The sequence below is a fragment of the Anolis sagrei genome, chromosome X (assembly GCF_037176765.1).
Source record: "Anolis sagrei isolate rAnoSag1 chromosome X, rAnoSag1.mat, whole genome shotgun sequence".
Taxonomy (NCBI): domain Eukaryota; kingdom Metazoa; phylum Chordata; class Lepidosauria; order Squamata; family Dactyloidae; genus Anolis; species Anolis sagrei.
The window spans coordinates 3,274,960-3,296,493 of record NC_090034.1 but is presented as its reverse complement, the minus strand read 5'-3'; the positions used below and the strand labels follow the sequence as shown (position 1 = coordinate 3,296,493).

The 21,534-nt window shown below is 46.0% G+C and overlaps 1 protein-coding gene across 1 annotated transcript in view; it reads left to right on the top strand.

Annotated features, from left to right (window-relative positions):
- Nucleotides 1-21,534, top strand: part of LOC132780022 (arf-GAP with dual PH domain-containing protein 1) — a 123,942-nt gene that overhangs the window by 61,909 nt on the left and 40,499 nt on the right. Inside the window, exons 5-7 of the mRNA XM_067460580.1 lie at nucleotides 9,778-9,890; nucleotides 13,441-13,587; nucleotides 21,016-21,099. Of these exons, the coding sequence (XP_067316681.1) occupies nucleotides 9,778-9,890; nucleotides 13,441-13,587; nucleotides 21,016-21,099 (344 nt within the window). The remainder of the gene's footprint in view (nucleotides 1-9,777; nucleotides 9,891-13,440; nucleotides 13,588-21,015; nucleotides 21,100-21,534) is intronic.

Genomic DNA, 21,534 nt, shown 5'->3' with positions numbered 1-21,534 from the left:
CATGTTTTAGAGGAGATAGAAAGAGAGAGTGAGCAATTGCGCAGCTCCGTCCATTACGTCATCATCAAGATGACTCATTCAGAAAAATTGCTGGGTTTCAAGTCCCTGGATGCCAAGGAATTGGTTCAGTTCATGGCACATGGGTCAAACTCAAAGGAAAATGAATGTTGGTGTACAGGAAAAGAAATTGAAATATGAGCTTAAAGGCAATCTTAAAAACTGTGGCATAGACACTGATAACTTGGAAGCCCTGGCCCTTGAGCGCTCCAGCTGGAAGTCAGCTGTGACCAGCAGTGCTGCAGAATTCAAAGCAAAATGAATGTTGGTGGACAGGAAAAGAGATTGAAAGATGAGCTTAAAGACAATCTTACAAACTCTGGCATAGACACCGAGAACTGGGAAGCCCTGGCCCTTGAGTGCTCTAACTGGAGGTCCGCTGTGACCAGCAGTGCTGCAGAATTCAAAGGAAAATGAATGTTGGTGGACAGGAAAAGAGATTGAAATATGAGCTTAAAGGCAATCTTAAAAATGGTGGCATAGACACCAAGAACTGGGAAGCCCTGGCCCTTGAGCGCTCCAGCTGGAGGTCAGCTGTGACCAGCAGTGCTGCAGAATTCAAAGGAAAACGAACATTGGTGGGCAGGAAAAGAGATTGAAAGATAAACTTAAAGGCAATCTTAAAAACTGTGGCATAGACACCGAGAACTATGAAGCCCTGGCCCTTGAGCGCTCCAGCTGGAGGTCAGCTGTGGCCAGCAATGCTGCAGAATTCAAAGGAAAATGAATGTTGGTGGGCAGGAAAAGAGATTGAAAGATAAGCTTAAAGGCAATCTTAAAAACTGTGGCATAGACACCGAGAACTGGGAAGCCCTGGCCCTTGAGCGCTCCAGCTGGAAGTCAGCTGTGACCAGCAGTGCTGCAGAATTCAAAGGAAAATGAATGTTGGTGGGCAGGAAAAGAGATTGAAAGATAAGCTCAAAGGCAATCTTACAAACTCTGGCATAGACACCGAGAACTGGGAAGCCCTGGCCCTTGAGCTCTCCAGCTGGAGGTCAGCTGTGACCAGCAGTGCTGCAGAATTCAAAGGAAAATTAATGTTCGTGGACATGAAAAGAAATTTAAAGATGGGCTCAAAGCCAACCTTAAGAACTTTGGCATAGACACTGAGAACTGGGAAGCCCTGGCCCTTGAGCGCTCCAGCTGGAGGTCCGCTGTGACCAGCAGTGCTGCAGAATTCAAAGGAAAACGAACATTGGTGGACAGGAAAAGAGATTGAAAGATGAGCTTAAAGGCAATCTTACAAACTGTGGCATAGACACCAAGAACTGGGAAGCCCTGGCCCTTGAGCGCTCCAGCTGGAGGTCAGCTGTGACCAGCAGTGCTGCAGAATTCAAAGGAAAATTAATGTTCGTGGACATGAAAAGAAATTTAAAGATGGGCTCAAAGCCAACCTTAAGAACTCTGGCATAGACACCGAGAACTGGGAAGCCCTGGCCCTTGAGCGCTCCAGCTGGAGGTCCGCTGTGACCAGCAGTACTGCAGAATTCAAAGGAAAATGAATGTTGGTGGACAGGAAAAGAGATTGAAAGATGAGCTTAAAGGTAATCTTACAAATTCTGGCATAGACACCGAGAACTGGGAAGCCCTGGCCCTTGAGCGCTCCAGCCGGAGGTCAGCTGTGACCAGCAGTGCTGCAGAATTCAAAGGAAAATGAATGTTGCTGGACAGGAAAAGAAATTTAAAGATGGGCTCAGAGCCAACCTTAAGAACTCAGGCATAGACATCGTGAACTGGGAAGCCCAGGCCCTTGAGCGCTCCAGCTGGAGGTCAGCTGTGACCAGCAGTGCTGCAGAATTGAAAGAGGCACAAATGGAGGGTGAAAGGGTGAAAGGGAGAAACGTGCCAAGAGGAAAAAGGTGCGTCAAGCCAACTCTGACCAGGACTGCCATCCATCTGGAAACCAATGTCCTCACTGCGGGAGAACATGCGTTGTTGTTTATTCTTCCTTTGTTGCTGTTGTTTCGTCGATTCTTTGTTGTTGTTTATTTGTTCAGTCACTTCTGACTTAGTGACCTCCTGGGCCATCCCAGGCCAGAGCTCCCTGTCCATGGTGACCACCCACAGCTCATTTAAGGACCATCCATCCATCTTGCCCTTCCATTTTCCCCAGCATCAGCACCTAAAGGCAAGAGCGTCAAAATCCACAGTGATAATTCAAACACAAATCCAGAAACCAGATCACAGGAACTTTCCCAAGCTAAATCCTTCCAGGAAACAAAGTCATGAACCAGAACAGGAGATGTGAGGATAATTGAAACATGAACTTGAGATCAGAGACAGTAGGAGAGCCATTCTTCAGCAATGTTGTCTCCTCTGAGAAGCGTAACACCGCCTAATTTAAGTCTGACCAAGTCGCCATGAGATCATGCCGAATGCACCTGGGCTTCAAGGCCTTCTCACAGATTCTCTCAGAACATCAAATTAGTCTGTTTTTCACTCCCTCCGTTCTCAGACCTAATCTGGCTTCTTGGAGAACTTCTCCTCAACCGAAGAACGTCTCCCAAGAGAACTGGTTTCACTATCCCTGGCTGACTGGGACCAAACACACAAAAATAATTAGTCTATTTTTCACTCCCTCCATTCTCAGACCTAATCTGGCTTCTTGGGAGAACTTCTCCTCAACTGAAGAACGTCTCCCAAGAGAACTGGTTTCACTATCCCTGGTTGACTGGGAACAAACACACAAAAATAATTAGTCTATTTTTCACTCCCTCCGTTCTCAGACCTAATCTGGCTTCTTGGGAGAACTTCTCCTCAACTGAAGAACGTCTCCCAAGAGAACTGGTTTCACTATCCCTGGTTGCCTGGGAACAAACACGCAAAAATAATTAGTCTATTTTTCACTCCCACCATTCTCAGACCTAACCTGGCTTCTTGGGAGAACTTCTCCTCAAATGAAGAACGTTTCCCAAGAGAACTGGTTTCACTATCCCTGGTTGCCTGGGACCAAACACACAAAAATAATTCGTCTATTTTTCACTCCCTCCGTTCTCAGACCTAATCTGGCTTCCTGGGAGAACTTCTCCTCAAATGAAGAACGTTTCCCAAGAGAACTAGTTTCACTATCCCTGGTTGCCTGGGACCAAACACACAAAAATAATTAGTCTATTTTTCACTCCCTCCGTTCTCAGACCTAATCTGGCTTCTTGGGAAAGTTTCTCCTCAACCGAAGGACGTCTCCCAAGAGAACTGGTTTCACTATCCCTGGTTGCCTGGGACCAAACACACAAAAATAATTAGCCTATTTTTCACTCCCTCCATTCTCAGACCTAATCTGGCTTCTTGGGAGAACTTCTCCTCAACCGAAGAACGTCTCCCAAGAGAACTGGTTTCACTATCCCTGGTTGACTGGGAACAATCGCAGGAATGCAAAACATTATCCTGAACTGTCTGTAATTCTTTTTGCACTGGCAGACTCATCACTTTGAAACTCAGCAAACCCCTCATCCTCTGACATGTCAGATGTGTCGGAGAAATCCTCATAAAAATCTTCTGCAACTTGCTGAGCTCCAACATTTGGTTCCAAAACCCATGGATACCAAAATCAAGTCCCATTATGTTCTGTTGCGTGCTGGGCCTGTAAATAATTGCCTTTCAAGAGGACATGCAACCTTTGCCCAGCGGGAAGCCAGGGGGCCCAAGGAGAAGTTCTCAGAGGTTTTCCACCACAAATGATCTTTAGATGGCTTGTGAAGTATAACAAAGTCCTTTATTAATGAACAATCAAACAGAAACTTCTCTTGTCTTCAGTAAAGATAAGCAAATGAGTCCAGGCTTTTATGCAACTGGTGGCTTCCTAATCTTGCCCACGAAGGACAGGCAACTGTCTTCAATAATTTCTTCTTTACTTTAAAGGAAAATCCCTTTTTAACTTCTCCCAGGCTGATTGTAATCTAATTCTTACTGATGTGGGCTCTGCTACCGGGTCAAACTGCGTCTCAAAGCACCGAGTGGACCTACCAGTAAAGGCTTAAATGTTCTCCAGCTGGAGTTCTTTGGTCTTTAGGGCTGTTTCCCTGGAAATCTTTGGAGACTCTTAAGACTGTTCCCCCCCGGAAAGTCTTAAGGGTTGAAGCTTTTGTACAGGGGAAGCTTGCACACGTCTTGTACATTAGTTTTCCTTGCTGAAACTAACTAAAAATGGCTCCCTTCCCTTCCCAATTGCCCTGAGCAAGGGGCGGGACTAAAACTTAACGATGATGGACAGGTGACATGCCCTAAGACTGCAACCAATCTGAAACCTAGGACTGCAAACAAACATTTAATACAAAGCAAATAAATTTGGAGCTCCTGGTCCAGCCGTACCAGCACACATTATTTACAATGGCACACTAAAATTGTGTCCTTTCTATAAAATGCAAAATCAAGATTTGCATTTGCGATTTTTAAAAGTCTGACTTGGCCACGGTAGTCCACGCTCTGGTTACATCCCGTTTAGACTACTGCAACGCTCTCTACGTGGGGTTGCCTTTGAAGACAGCTCAGAAGCTCCAACTAGTCCAACGCTCGGCAGCCATGATTTTTACAGGAGCGCAGCGCAGGGAGCATACAACCCCCCTGTTGCGCCAACTCCATTGGCTGCCGATTTGCTACCGGGCTCAATTCAAAGTGCTGGCGTTGGCCTTTAAAGCCCTAAACGGTTCTGGCCCAAGCTACCTATCTGACCGCATCTCTGCCTATGAACCCACCAGGACTTTGAGATCTTCCGGGGAGGCCCTGCTCTCGATCCCGCCTGCTTCTCAAGCACGGCTGGCGGGGACGAGAGATAGGGCCTTCTCGGTGGTGGCTCCTCGGCTGTGGAACGCCCTTCCTACGGACATTAGACTAGCACCATCTCTAATGGTATTCCGCAAAAAGGTGAAGACCTGGATGTTTGTGCAGGCGTTTGAGTAATTTAGTGCAATCTGGTAATGGAACATAGGAATGGAACAATGGACGACGAACCTGGACTACGCTTGGATGATGAGAAGGTTGGGTACGGTTGTTTTTTGTAATAATTGTGCATTGTAATTGCTTATTGGTAATTTATGGATAATGTGTTAAGTCAATTGTTCTATGTTGTATGGAACCACTGCTGTTTCTACTGTTTTTACTGTTTGTGAACCGCTGTGAGTCGCCTTCGGGCTTGAGATACAGCGGTATAGAAGCAAAGTAAATAAATAAATAAATATAAATTTTAAAATACTTTCAAATCAGGAAAGGTCTAGTTGGTTCTAAAAGTATAGCCTCCATAGGATCTGGTTAAAGTGGTGTCAGAGAGACCCAGTTCTCCCAAGGTCTTGTGCTCCCATTCCTAGATGATTGGCGCGCTGTTTTCTCCAGGACTGCCAGTCTTCTTCTTGGTTGGTTGCCTTTTTGCCTGCTCGGCTCTCTCCGTTTGAGCGCTAATTGCCTCCAATTGAATAAATCATTTGCTGCTCAAGTGGGTTAATTGGGTATTGTGGAAACAATCAATTCGATCTGCGACTTTTGCCTCCCTGACACTGCCTGTTTGTGGCGTTAATTGGGCAACGTGATGGGCCTCCGCCTGGAAGCAAGACCAAAGCAGGCTCACTCAGACATAGGCAGGCTCAGTTTGCTCCAAAGGGGAAAGTTATTGTTGGATTTAAGGGGCTGATAGAACATAATGAATCGATGCAGATCGATCTTCCACATAAGTACCAAGTAGGTCGGAATGAGTCTCCGTGCATGGTCCATCCTCCTCTAAACTGCACCAGGGTGTAGCACTCATGGGGGCTCTGTGTGCCAAATTTGGTCTTGATTAGTCATTGCTGTGGGTCGCAGTGGTCTCAGGAAGTGAGTGAAGGTACTGCAAGTCCCATCATCCATGGTCCAAACTCTCCCAAACTGCACTAGTATGTAGAGTGGGTCACAGGGGCTCTATATGCCAAGTTTGGTCTTGATTAGTCATTGCTGTGGGTAGCAGTGGTCTCAGGAAGTGAGTGAAGGTACTGCAAGTCCCATCATCCATGGTCCAAACTCTCCCAAACTGCACTAGTATGTAGAGTGGGTCACAGGGGCTCTATATGCCAAGTTTGGTCTTGATTAGTCATTGCTGTGGGTAGCAGTGGTCTCAGGAAGTGAGTGAAGGCACTGCAAGTCATTTCATGCATGGTCCACCATCCCACAAACCACACCAGGCTGTAGAGTAAGTCATGGGGGCTCTGTGTACCAAGTTTGATCTTGATCAGTAATTGGTGTGGGTCGCATTAGTCTCAAGAAGTGAGTGAAGATACTGCAAGTCCCATTTTTCATGGTCCAAACACTCCCAAACCACACCAGGTTGTAGAGTAGGTCATGGGGGCTCTGTATGCCAAGTTTGGTCTTGATTAGTCATTGCTATGGGTAGCAGTGGTCTCAGGAAGTGAGTGAAGGCACTGCAGGTCCCTTCATGCATGGTCCATCATCCCACAAGCCACACCAGGCTGTAGAGTAGGCCATGGGGGCTCTGTGTGTAAAGTTTGGTCTTGATCAGTCATTGATGTGGGTCGCATTGTTCTCAAGAAGTGAGTGAAGATACTGCAAGTCACATCATCCATGGTCCAAACTCTCCCAAACCGCACCAGGTTGTAGAGTAGGTCACGGGGGTTCTGTGTGCCAAGTTTGGTCTTGATCAGTCATTGATGTGGGTCGTATTGTTCTCAAGAAGTGAGTGAAGATACTGCAAGTCCCATCATCCATGGTCCAAACGCTCCCAAACCGCACAGGATGTAGAGTGGGTTATGGGGCTCTGCGTGCCAAGTTTGGTCCTGATTCATCATTGGTGGGGGTTGCAGTGATCTCAATAAGTGAGTGAGGGTATTGCAAGACCCATTATCCATGGTCCAGCTTTGGCTAGCATGGAGAAGAGTTAAAAACCTATGGTCTTTCCATTGCTGCCTGTGCCTCTGTTCAGAAGAGTTCGCTCCACTTTCTCTTCCTGTGAGAATTGGATTTACTCTTCCAGGAGTGGATTTCCCTTCCTTTTGAGAGGTAGATCTCTCCTACTTCCTGTTGTCTCACCCCAGTCTTAACTGTGAGTCATTTGTAAGTTGGATGCTTATAATTCAGGGGCTGTCTGTACTTTAAGCTGGGTGCCATTTTAGGAGAAAGGTAGACTATACAAGGGTTGAATGAAAAGTAATGCCTCCACCTTCGTAACTCCTCAACAGATGGCAATACTGGTATGCGGCAGGTACTGGCTTGTTCAGTAGATTCTCCCCTACAGTTTCATTTAGGCGGGAAGCCTTAGCAGAAAAAGTAATGCCTCCACCTTCGTAACTCCTCAACAGATGACAGTACTGGTATGCGGCAGGTACTGGCTTGTTCAGTACACTCTCCTCTACAGTTCCATTTTGGCAGGAAGCCTTAGAATTGAATGGTTGTGTTGTTAAAGTGCAAAGTATGGAACCCTGCACAAGGCAGACTATACAAGGGTTGAATGAAAAGTAATGCCTCCACCTTCGTAACTCCTCAACAGATGGCAGTACTGGTATGCGGCAGGTACTGGCTTGTTCAGGAGACTCTCCTCTACAGTTCCATTTTGGCAGGAAGCCTTAGCAGAAAAAGTGATGCCTCCACCTTCGTAACTCCTCAACAGATGGCAGTACTGGTATGCGGCAGGTACTGGCTTGTTCAGTAGACTCTCCTCTACAGTTCCATTTTGGCGGGAAGCCTTAGCAGAAAAAGTAATGCCTCCACCTTCCTAACTCCTCAACAGATAGCAGTACTGGTATGCGGCAAGTACTGGCTTGTTCAGTAGACTCTCCTCTAGAGTTCAATTTTAGCGGGAAGCCTTGGTATTGAACGGTTGTGTTGTTAAAGTGCAAAGTATGGAACCCTGCGCAGACAGTCGGTCAATGAGACTTAAGCAAGGTCATTGAATTCTTGACAGCAGAAGATGTCGCCCCAAAGGAGATTCATCAGATAATTTTCAGAGAGAAATTTCAAGCATAATCGGCATTTCACAAGAACGTGTAGGCCACATTATTGCTTTGCTTGGCTATCAGAAGATTTGTGCACGACGGGTTGCGGAAACAGAGTGTTGACTTCTTCCGCGACGGCTTCAGAAAGCTTGTTCATCCTTGGCAGAAATGTATCCAATTGTCTGGTGATTATGTTTTTTTTTTAATTTAATTTTTATTGTGCAGTTTTTCCTGTGTTACATAAGTTAAAAGAGAACATAATAGATCCCTGTGCCGCTCCCATCCACCCCCTTCCCACTCCACCCCATGTGTAGGACTTCCCAAAGTCTTCAAAGAGAACCTTTCCCTTCTGGTATGATTCTCATCCGTGTTTCTTTCATTTTTCCGGCGTTGTCTCCATCTGTTAATTTCCTTCAGATGCTGGTTATGTCTATTATCATAGTCATTTTTTCCCCTTAATAAAGTCTTTGAACCCCCCCCCCCCCCCAATTTGTCCTTTTCGTTTAGTTGTTTAGATGCTGAGATAAGCAGTCCATTTGTATTATGTCCAGTATTTTTATAATCCAGTCTTCTATTGTCGGGGTTTCCTTCTGTTTCTACATTTTGGCTAGTAGAATTCTGGCTGCTGTGCTCATCAGGAAGAAGACATTTTCTTGATTTTTGTTGAATTTGGGGTAGGATATGCCTAATAGATACATTTCTGGGAGCTGTGGGAAATTTGTTTTCAAGATTTTTTGTGTTGCCAAGTGTATTTCTCTCCAGTATTTCTTAGTTTTTTTTACATCCCCACCATTGGTGGTAGAATGTCCCTATTTCTTTTTGGCACTTCCAACATTTGTTTGATATTGATTTACTAAACTTTGCAATTTTCTCTGGTGAGTAGTGCCACCTAAAAAACATTTTGTGCCAATTTTCTTTTAGATCTGGTGATTATGTTGAAAAGCGAATAGTGGTTGTTAAAGAGCACATTATGAGGATTATTTCTGCGTTTGATTTATTAAAATATTCCCACCCAAACCTAAGTAACGAAGGGGGAGGCATTACTTTTCATTCAACCCTCATAAAATCAATTCAATGCAATAGGCATTTTGAATTAGGGTATATATGAAACCTGAAAATGAAAAATAACTTTTGCTGAGGAAGCACTTCCTTGCTGTTGTCAGTGCTGGGAAAGCAGACCTGTCTCCTTCCGATTTCCTTACGATTTCCGACACTTCCGAATTTTTTGCACATAGAATCATATCATAGAATCAAAGAGTTGGAAGAGACCTCATGGGCCATCCATCCAACCCCATTCTGCCAAGAAGCAGGAATGTTGCATTCAAATCACCCCTGACAGATGGCCATCCAGCCTCTGCTTAAAAGCCTCCAAAGAAGGAGCCTCCACCACACTCCGGGGCAGAGAGTTCCACTGCTGAACGGCTCTCACAGTCAGGAAGTTCTTCCTCATGTTCAGATGGAATCTCCTCTTTTGTAGTTTGAAGCCATTGCTCCACTGCGTCCTAGTCTCCAAGGAAGCAGAAAACAAGCTTGCTCCCTCCTCCTCCCTGTGGCTTCCTCTCACATATTTATACATGGCTATCATGTCTCCTCTCAGCCTTCTCTTCTTCAGGCTAAACATGCCCAGTTCCCTAAGCCGCTCCTCATAGGGCTTGTTCTCCAGACCCTTGATCATTGCCTAATTTCTGTACCTGATGCCTGTGTGTTTGGGTATTTTTCCAACCAGATGATGTACCATTCCTCTCCAGACTCAGAAGATATCCCATCATTCCTTGTCACCTGTCCTCAGAGGCCTGTCCTTGTTTCTCCGCAGGGTATCGGGAAGGATTCCTTTGGAAGAGAGGCCGGGACAACGGTCAGTTCTTGACCCGGAAATTTGTTCTTTCGGAACGGGAAGGCGCCTTGAAGTATTACAACAAAAATGACGTAAGGCTGCGGGCATCTCTTTGGGTCGCTGGTTTGGCTTTATTTAAAAACTATTTGGGGTACCCGATGATGCCTAGATTATTTAAGAAAGTCATTGTTCGTTTTGGGGTGCTAGGTAATACCATTTAGTTAATTAATAACACTATTTATTAGGGGGAAAAGCCAAATTTTGATATTGTCCCTGGTTCATCCTCTCCCAAAACTCACCAGGATGTAAAGAATCATAGAATCATAGAATCAAAGAGTTGGAAGAGACCTCCTGGGCCATCCAGTCCAACCCCATTCTGCCAAGAAGCAGGAATATTGCATTCAAATCACCCCTGACAGATGGTCATCCAGCCTCTGCTTAAAAGCTTCCAAAGAAGGAGCCTCCACCACACTCCGGGGCAGAGAGTTCCACTGCTGAACAGCTCTCACAGTCAGGAAGTTCTTCCTCATGTTCAGATGGAATCTCCTCTCTTGTAGTTTGAAGCCATTGTTCCGCGTCCTAGTCTCCAAGGAAGCAGAAAACAAGCTTTCTCCCTCCTCCCTGTGGCTTCCTCTCACATATTTATACATGGCTCTCATATCTCCTCTCAGCCTTCTCTTCTTCAGGCTAAACATGCCCAGTTCCCTAAGCCGCTCCTCATAGGGCTTGTTCTCCAGACCCTTGATCATTTTAGTCGCCCTCCTCTGGACACATTCCAGCTTGTCAATATCTCTCTTGAATTGTGGTGCCCAGAATTGGACACAATATTCCAGGTGTGGTCTAACCAAAGCAGAATAGAGGGGTAGCATGACTTCCCTAGATCTAGACACTATGCTCCTATTGATGCAGGCCAAAATCCCATTGGCTTTTTTTGCCGCCACATCACATTGTTGGCTCATGTTTACCTTCCTGTCCACGAGGACTCCAAGATCTTTTTCACACGTCCTGCTCTCGAGCCAGGCCTTGTCCCCCATTCTGGATCTTTGCATTTCATTTTTCCTGCCAAAGTGGAGTCTCTTGCATTTGTCACTGTTGAACTTCATTTTGTTAGTTTTGGCCCATCATCTCTCTAATCTGTCAAGATCGTTTTGAATCCTGCTCCTGTCCCCTGGAGTATTGGCTCTCCCTCCCAATTTGGTGTCGTCTGCAAACTTGATGATCCTGCCTTCTAGTCCTTCATCCAAGTCATTAATAAAGATCCTGAACAGGACCGGGCCCAGGACGGAACCCTGCGGCACTCCGCTCGTCACTTCTTTCCAGGATGAAGAGGAAGCATTAGTGAGCACCCTCTGGGTTCGTCCATTTAACCAATTACAGATCCACCTCACCGTAGTTTTGCCTCGCCCACATTGGACTAGTTTCCTTGCCAGAAGGTCATGGGGGACCTTGTCGAAGGCCTTCTTGAAATCCAGCTACGCTCCATCCACGGCATTCCCCGCATCTACCCAGCTTGTAGCTCTATCGAAGAAAGAGATCAGATGAGTCTGGCATGACTTGTTTTTGATGAATCCATGTTGACTATTAGCAATGACCGCATTGGTTTCTAACTGTTTGCAGACCGCTTCCTTAACAATCTTTTCCAGAATCTTGCCCGGTATCGACGTGAGGCTGACTGGACTGTAGTTGTTTGGGTCGTCCTTTTTTCCCTTCTTGAAGATTGGGACCACATCGGCCCTCCTAAAGGGATGTCCTGAACCGGTGCCTGGTCGCTGTGCCAAGTTTGGTCCTGATCCATCATTGGTGATGGTATGGATGAGGGCGAGCAAACTCAAGTTGAATCCAGACAAGACAGAGGTCCTCCTGGTCAGTCGCAAGGCCGAACAGGGCATAGGGTTACAGAGTATAGGGTCACAACCTGTGCTGGACAGGGTCACACTCCCCTTGAAGGCCCAAGTTCACAGCTTGGGAGTTCTCCTGGATTCATCCCTGAGCCGTCCGTTTTTTAATGATTTCAGACACTTCCGAATTTTATAACACTTCGGATATGGCTTCCGACCTGCAAAACTTCCGGTGGCCAGGGGAGCGTTCACACAATTAAAACTTGTGTGCCAGCTGCGCCCGTACCTTGGGAAGTCAGGCTTGGCCATGGTGGTCCACGCTCTCGTTACATCTAAGAAAGACTACTGCAATGCACTCTACGTGGGGTTGCCTTTGAAGATTGTTCGGAAGCTTCAAATAGTCCCAACGATTTTTTTAATGATTTCTGACACTTCCGAATTTTATAATGTTTCGGATATGACTTCCGACTTACAAAACTTCCGATTTTCTTATGATTTCTGACACTTCTGAATTTTATAATGCTTCGGATGTGGCTTCCGACTTAAAAACTTCCAATTTTCCTATGATTTGAGACATTTCCAAATTTTATAATGCTTCGGATGTCCCTTCCAACTTACAAAACTTCTGATTTTCTTATGATTTCCGACACTTCCAAATTTTATAATGCTTCGGATTTGACTTCTGACTTACAAAACTTCCGATTTTCTTATGATTTCCGACACTTCTGAATTTTATAATGCTTCGGATTTGACTTCCGACTTACAAAACTTCCGATTTTCTTATGATTTCTGACATTTCCGAATTTTATAATGCTTCGGATGTGGCTTCCGACTTACAAAACTTCCGGTTTTCTTATGATTTCAGACACTTCCGAATTTTATAATGCTTCGGATATGGCTTCCAACTTACAAAACTTCCGTTTTTTTTTTTATGATTTCAGACACTTCCGAATTTTATAATTCTTCGGATATGGCTTCCGACTTACAAAACTTCCGTTTTTTTTTTTATGATTTCAGACACTTCCGAATTTTATAATTCTTCGGATATGGCTTCCGACTTACAAAACTTCCAATTTTCTTATGATTTCAGACATTTCCAAATTTTATAATTCTTCGGATTTGACTTCCGACTTACAAAACTTCCGATTTTCTTATGATTTCTGACATTTCCGAATTTTATAATGCTTTGGATTTTACTTCCGACTTACAAAACTTCCGATTTTCTTACGATTTCCGACACCTCCAATTTTTTTGCACATACCCTAAACGACTCCGGCCCAGTTTACCTGTTCGAACATATTCTCCCCTATGAACCATCTAGGTTGTTAAGATCGTCTGGAGGGGCCCTGCTCTCGGTCCCACCGGCCTCTCAGGCACATCTGGTGGGGACGAGGGACAGGGCCTTCTCTGTGGTGGCCCCTCAACTCTGGAACTCTCTCCCACCGGAGATCAGAACCGCCCCCTCTATTCTGTCATTCAGAAAATGGGTGAAAACCTGGCTATGGGGTTTGGCTTTCGACGAGTGAATCAATATTTCTGTGATCGGATAAATGACGATGAATGATGGACAACGAATTCACGATGACGACTGACCATTGTTATTATGTGATTGCATTTTGCTGTTATAACGTTTTAATTGAATATGTTATATGATGTTTTTAATGATTGTTTTGTGATTTTATTGTTGGAAACCGACCCGAGTCCCCCGATAGAGGGGAGAAGACCGGTATACAAAATTGCTAAATAAATAAATACCTAATTCCTGCACCTGATGCTTGTGTGTTGTGTTTTTTTTTCCGACCAGGCGAAAGATCCCAAAGCCATTATGAAGATTGAGCATTTGAACGCCACTTTCCAGCCTGGGAAAATCGGGAACCCGCACGGATTGCAGATCACGTACCTGAAGGACAACAGCACCCGGAACATCTTCATCTACCATGAAGATGGCAAGGTGGGGGCCCCGAAGTAAGGACGGACAGGGCTCTGCAACAAGCGTTTCCCACATGCGCCCCGTTGTCTGTGGAATCATAGGACTAGGGAAGGGATCGCACATGCAGTGCAGGGATCCATGCTTGTTGACGCATCCATTCTCTGGCAGGCAGGGCCGTAGCCAGAAAAAAATTTCGGGGAGGGTTGACAATTTTGGCGGGAGGGGGGGTTGAAAATTTCGGGGGGGGGTTGAACATTTTGGGGAGGGTTGAAAATTTCGTGGGGGTGGGGGGTTGAAACCTGCTTCCTAGCTCACGCTGAATCAAAGAGCACAGCAGCGGTCAGAGCATCCTTCAATAGCCTGCAGCTCCACCCCAGTCAACCACCTCCACCAAGTCTGGCCTCCTTAATGAGTTGCTTGGGGGGGGGGGGTTGAAAATTTTGGGGAGGGTTGAAAATTTCGTGGGGGTGGGGGGTTGAAACCTGCTTCCTAGCTCACGCTGAATCAAAGAGCACAGCAGCGGTCAAAGCATCCTTCAATAGCCTGCAGCTCCACCCCTGTCAACCACCTCCACCAAGTCTGGCCTCCTTAATGAGTTGCTTGGGGGGGGGGGGTTGAAAATTTTGGAGAGGGTTGAAAATTTCGTGGGGGTGGGGGGTTGAAACCTGCTTCCTAGCTCACGCTGAATCAAAGAGCACAGCAGCGGTCAGAGCATCCTTCAATAGCCTGCAGCTCCACCCCAGTCAACCACCTCCACCAAGTCTGGCCTCCTTAATGAGTTGCTTGGGGGGGGGGTTGAAAATTTTGGGGAGGGTTGAAAATTTCGTGGGGGTGGGGGGTTGAAACCTGCTTCCTAGCTCACGCTGAATCAAAGAGCACAGCAGCGGTCAAAGCATCCTTCAATAGCCTGCAGCTCCACCCCTGTCAACCACCTCCACCAAGTCTGGCCTCCTTAATGAGTTGCTTGGGGGGGGGGGTTGAAAATTTTGGAGAGGGTTGAAAATTTCGTGGGGGTGGGGGGTTGAAACCTGCTTCCTAGCTCACGCTGAATCAAAGAGCACAGCAGCGGTCAGAGCATCCTTCAATAGCCTGCAGCTCCACCCCAGTCAACCACCTCCACCAAGTCTGGCCTCCTTAATGAGTTGCTTGGGGGGGGGTTGAAAATTTTGGGGAGGGTTGAAAATTTCGTGGGGGTGGGGGGTTGAAACCTGCTTCCTAGCTCACGCTGAATCAAAGAGCACAGCAGCGGTCAGAGCATCCTTCAATAGCCTGCAGCTCCACCCCAGTCAACCACCTCCACCAAGTCTGGCCTCCTTAATGAGAGCATTCAACACACACACACCCAACTTGGTTGCTTCAGTACATCGGCTATTGCTGCAAGTAATGACAGTGTGAATACATTGTCAATATTTGCTTGAGATAGTGCTTACAGTTCTGGAGGGACTCTTAATTTTTTGCATCTCATAGACTTAGCATGGGGATTTGGTTAACCAGTTACAATTCATGAGTAAACCAGGTTTTTTTAAAAAATCGGAAACATTTCGTGGGGGGGGGGTTTGAACCCCTAAAACCACCCCCTCGCTACAGGCCTGCTGGCAGGCATGGGCCAACTTGGGCCCTCCAGGTGTTTTGGACTTCAGCTCCCAAACATGTGTGGTCTACAATATTTTGTATATGGAATCAAAGAAGACAGGAATGTTAAGAAATGGAAAATAGAAAGCCCAATAATGACCTTGTGAGTCACATTGCAATGAAATGGAACGAGAGGGGAAAATGAGCAAAGTAGGTACAGAAAGCAAAGCGCAATTTCCTGGGTTTCGCAACACAGGAAGCCCTTCGACAGGCCTTTCGCCAGTTCACCCGAAAGCATGCAAACAGAAACGCAATGCCCTGACTTTGCCTCTCTCGAACCAAAGCCCTGCCACTGGGTCAGACTACAATTCCCATAGACCAAAAGGAAGATGGGAGTTGTAGTCTCAGAATGGCACTCGGTGGCTCGATCCACAGCCACCCTTTTGGTTACAAGCTGTGTTGACATTGGTGCATCTACATGAGGTATGGGCAAACTTTGGGCCTTTGGGTGTTTTGGACTGCAACTCCCACAATTCCTAACAGCCAGTAGGCTGTTAGGAATTGTGGGAGTTGAAGTCCAAAACACCTGAAGGGCTGAATTTTGCCCATGCCTGATCTACACCTGACAGTGCCTAGAGCAAACTTTTGTTGAGAGGTGATTAGATGTCCTTGTTTGTGCAAAGGTTTAAACTGTATAACAACAGAGAGGAAACAAACAAGAACATTTAATCTCCTCTCAACAAAAGTTTTCTCTAGGCACTGTCAGGCCATTATATTCTAATCAAGGTGGTCAGTTCAAACATTCATACCTAGCTCCAGCAGACAAGAGTCCTTTGTCCCACCCTGGTCATTTCACAGATATATAAACCCTTTTTCCTACTTCCAGCAGACCTCACTACCTCTGACGATGCTTGCCATAGATGCAGGCGAAACGTCAGGAGAGAATGCTTCTAGACCATGGCCATATAGCCCGAAAAAACCTACAACCCAGAGAGTAGATATATTTTTGGGCAACTAAAATAACACTTCTGAAGATCTGCTCTATATTTTGTGCATTGGCATATCATGGTTCCTAACAATTCAGAGAGATATCCCGGTATATCAGTCTAACAACTGAGGAACCTAATTTGCCTTGCATGGATACAAGTGGGTATTTACCACTAAGGAGAAGGATACTTTAATGGGAGGGTAGATATATTTTTGGGCAACTAAAATAACACTTCTGAAGATCTGCTCAATATTTTGTGCATTGGCATATCTTTGTTTCTAGCAGTTCAGAGAGATATCCAGGTATATCAGTCTAACAACTGAGGAACCTAATTTGCTTTGCATGGATACGAGTGGATATTTACCACTAAGGAGAAATATACCTTAATGGGAGAGTAGATATATTTTTGGGCAACTAAAATAACACTTCTGAAGATCTGCTCTATATTTTGTGCATTGGCATATCATGGTTCTTAACAATTCAGAGAGATAGCCAGGTATATCAGTCTAACAACTGAAGAATGGATACTAGTGGATATTTATCATTACCACTAAGGAGAAGGTTGACTCCAATGAGTATTGAACTCTTCTCAGGAAGATCATACTTTTTACAAAAGGAAGATCATACTTTTTTCCAGATATTGTGGATGCCAATTAATCTCCAAAAGGGTCACGCTTCCAAAAAGGCTGGTTTCCCAAAATATTATGATCTCTAAAAGGCCGTGCCTTTCCAAAAGACTTAATCCAGTTTGACACCGCTTTCAGTGCCACGGCTCAAGACTATGGAATCCTGGGAGTTGTAGTTTGTTTGGTGAGACACCGGCACTCTTTGCCGGAGAATTATAAACATTTCCCATGAGTCCGTAACATTGAGTCATAGTAGTTAAGGAGGAGCTAAAGTGCAATAAGTCTACAGTGGAGAAGAAGCACCTGCGGTCATTTGTTGTTTTCAGGGGCGCCCCCTGGAGGCTGTCTGGCGCAATTTATTTATTTATTGTGTCCAGCATCCAGACATTTGTATTACATTTTTAACAAAAACAAACAAACAGACAGACAAAACACAGAGTTTGCAAGCTTGGTAGCTGATGAAATGTCCTTTGAGCAGTATCTGGCCCCTTGGAGTGCCTCTGGTGTTGCCGCAAGAAGCTCCTCCCTTGTGCATCATGTGGCAGGGCTCAGGTTGCATTGCAGCAGGTGGTCAGTGGTTTGCTCTTCTCCGCACTCGCATGTCGTGGATCCCAATTCTTGAGGTTGGCTCTGCATCTCGTGGTGCCTGAGCGCAGACTGTTCAGCTCCTTCCAAGTCACCCTGTCTTCTGTGTGCCCAGGGGAGAGTCTCTCATTTGGTATCAGCCATTGATTGAGGTTCTGGGTTTGAGCCTGCCACTTTTGGACTCTCGCTTGCTGGGGTGTTCCAGCGAGTGTCTCTGTAGATCTAAGAAAACCATTTCTTGATTTAAGTTGTGGACGTGCTGGCTGATACCCAAACAGAGAGGAGATTCCATCTGAACATTAGGAAGAACTTCCTGACTGTGAGAGCCGTTCAGCAGTGGAACTCTCTGCCCCGGAGTGTGGTGGAGGCTCCTTCTTTGGAAGCTTTTAAGCAGAGGCTGGATGGCCATTTGTCAGGGGTGATTTGAATGCAATATTCCTGCTTCTTGGCAGAATGGGGTTGGACTGGATGGCCCATGAGGTCTCTTCCAACTCTTTGATTCTAGGATTCTATGATTCTAGGGGATGAGCTGGAGATATCTCTGCCTTGGTCCTTCCACTATTGGCTGCCACTTCCCGGCGGATGTCAGGTGGTGCAATACCGGCTAAGCAGTGTCATTTCTCCAGTGGTGTAGGGCGCAGACACCCCGTGATAATGCGGCATGTCTCATTAAGAGCCACATCCACTGTTTTAGTGTGGTGAGATGTGTTCCACACTGGGCATGTGTACTCAGCAGCAGAGTAGCATAGCGCAAGGGCAGATGTCTTCACTGTATCTGGTTGTGATCCCCAGGTTGTGCTAGTCAGCTTTCGTATGATATTTTTTCTAGCACCCACTTTTTGCTTGATGATCAGGCAGTGCTTCTTGTGGGTCAGAGCACGGTCCAGAGTGACTCCCAGGTATTTGGGTGCGCTGCAATGTTCCAGTGGGATTCCTTCCCAGGTAATAATCCCCAGAGCTCAGGATGCTTGTCTCTTCTTAAGGAGAAGAGTACATGTCTGTGTTTAAGATGGATTAGGGATCAGTTGGTTTTCCCTGTAATAGGCATTTAAAAAGCATTTGAGAGCTTCTGTTCAACCTTTTCAAAGCTCCCTGCTTGAGCAGTGATGGCACGATCGTCAGCATAGGGCATTTCCTCAGAGCTCAAGATGCTTGTCTGTTCTTAAGGTGAAAGGCACATGTCTGTGTTTTAGATTGGTTAAGGATCAGTTGGTTTTCCCTGTAACAGGCAGTAAGAGCACCTAGAGCTTCGGATAGCTTCTGTTCTAACATCTCAAAGCTCCCTGCTTGAGCGGTGATGGCACGATCATCAGCATAGATGAAGCTCTCTGTCCCTTCTGGCAGTGGCTGGTCATTTGTGTAGATGTTGAACATGGATGGAGCGAGCACGCTCCCCGGAGGCAGGCCGTTCTTCTGTTTCCGCCCTCTGCTTCTCTGGCCCTGGAACTCAACAAAGAAGCTCCTGTTTTGTAGCAGGTTTCCTTTGAGGCGGGTGAGGTGGTCGTCTTTTGTGATATTATACATTTTTTCTCAGGATGAGGTGGTAGTTCACAGTCTCATAATCTGCTGGTTTCCTATTAGGGACATATAACTTTCCCTTATGAGTACTATATGTCCCTTTTGGGGGGGGGGGGGAATCCATAATATTCCCAAATTTGAAAGTGCCCACAGTGACACCTTTGCTTGCTTAATGATTCAATGTATCCAAATATTCTTTTGTGTACAAAATATTTCCTAATTCTAAACCAGGAACGGGCCAACTTCGGCCTTCTTTCTAGGTGTTTTGGACTTCCATCATTCCTAATAGCCTCAGGACCCTTTCTTTCCCCCCCTCAGACACCTAAGAGGAAAAGGAAAGGGAAAAGGAACAGGAAGGGGTCTGAAGCTGTTAGGAAATGTGGGAGTTGGGAGTCCAAAACACCTGGAGAGAAGACCAAAGTTGGCCCACGCCTGGTGCAGTGTAGGTAGGACTGGCTTCTATGGAAACTTCCATAGCATTGTGCTCTGCAAATATGCCGTCGCGCCTGGGGGCTATAACTTAGTGAAAGAGACATAGACGTGACATCTTTCCCCCAGGGGATTGCTTCTTACCCTCCTTTAAAGAACTAGAACTCCCAAGGACCAAATCACTGTAGATAACTCAAAATAGGTTTTATTGTCCACAAAGAGTTATCCCTTTAAGGCAATAAGCTGGAAGTTTCAAAGTGGGTAAATTAATATATACATTACAGTCTCTGGTTGTCCTGGGTGCAAGGAGATTTCGCAGCTGAGAAGCTTTTCCTGTTCCCTCTTTTCTCAATGGCTGTGAAGGTCGGAACAATCACAACCCCCAGTCCAATGGCCTATGTTGAAGGTACAGAGTGGTGCCACAGGACTGGTTTGAAGGCGCTTGGGTCTCCTCAACGTTGTCCAGGGCGATCTGGGCATGAAGTATGAGTCCCAAGGGTAAAAACCTTAGAATTGGTGATGAGAGGTAACTTAATGACTAACTTTAGAGCCAAGTCTCTTTCTCACGTCTATCTGATAGAAACTTTGATGGTAGAATGGAAAAGGAAAAGCTCTGCTCTCCTCCAGGAAGAGGTGGAGCCAAGCAATTGAGCTGAGGAGGCAATATAACTGGTGCAAGCAAATAATAGAGGAGAGAGAATAGCTCCCTGCGGGACCCCGCAAGTTAGTAGAGATCTCTCGGAAACCATCCCTCCCCTCACCACAAGCTGTCCCCGATTCTGGAGGAAGGAGGACACCCATTTAAGGGGTATCCTCCTACCCCGGTTATGGCTAGGCGGTGGGTCAATAGATTGTGATCGACCGTATCAAATGCTGCTGTGAGGTCCAATAACACAAGCAGCGCTGATCTGCCTTGATCCATCTGGCAGCGAAGCTGATCTGTGATGGCAACTAGCACAGTCTCCGTCCCGTGCCCCCTACGGAAGCCGGACTGGAAGGGATCAAGTCCGGCTGTGTCATTAAGGAACCGCTGCAACTGTCTCTGGTTGTCTTGGGTCCAAGGAGATTTCGCAGCTGAGAAGCTTTTCCTGTTCCCTCTTTTCTCAATGGCTGTGAAAGTTGGAACAAACACAACCCCCAGTCCAATGGCCGATGTTGAAGGCACAGAGTCTTCCTTTTGATGCCAAAGGACTGGATTGAAGGCGCTTGGGTCTCCTCAACATTGTCCAGGGCGATCTGGGCATGAAGTATGAGTCCCAAGGGTAAAACCCTTAGAATTGGTGATGAGAGGTAACTTAATTAAGGGCTTTAGAGCCAAGTCCCTTTCTCACGTCTATCTGATAGAAAGTTTGATGGTAGAATGGAAAAGGAAAAGCTCTGCCCTCCTCCAGGAAGAGGTGGAGCCAAGCAATTGAGCTGAGGAAGCAATATAACTGGTGCAAACAATATTGATTGACAGCTATCAATAACCAACCAATCAATCCAACTATACATTTACAAACTAGGCAAGTTTAGGCATGTTATACAGTGTAAACCTTTGCACTTTAAAGTTCTATACAGAGGTGGTGCCACCTGTGCCGTCACAGCAAACTTGCAAGATGCAGCCACTGTGTTGCGATGCCGTGATCGCCCGCATTTGGATTCAATTCACATCCAAAACGGGTGCAGCTCAACTGTTGTATCCGCTTTCATTTGCCTCTTTCTTGACCGTCGTTTCCTTCCTCCTTCCAGGAAATGGTGGACTGGTTCAACGCCATCCGAGCCGCCCGCTTCCATTACTTACAAGTGGCATTCCCCGGCGCAAGCAATGCGGACGTAAGCTGCCCTTTCCCTCTTCCTAGGATGACTTTACTATTATGAGTTGGGCAAAGGGAGTGTGGTGGAATCAAAATCACGTGTAGTTCACGTCTTTACCAATCCACACACGGTCTTGCTAGAGAAAGGATATGCCATGCAGACGATCAGTAAAAGAGAAGGTGCTTACTCTTTGTTAGGCAGAGCAACATATATACAGTTGTGTGAACAGTTGCATATATACAGTTGTGTGAACAGTTGCATTTACTCACACAACCCTCTGAGAGGTATTCAAAATGATCCTTAGGTATCCTGGGGGAAAGGTATTCCCACTGAAGCTTTCTCTCCAATCCTTGTTTCCACAACAAGCCACATTTCTCAATATCCAATTCTCAAAGGGACAGAAACTGGAAGAAAGGAAAGAGAAAAGGAATTAAAAAATGGAAGGGAGAATTA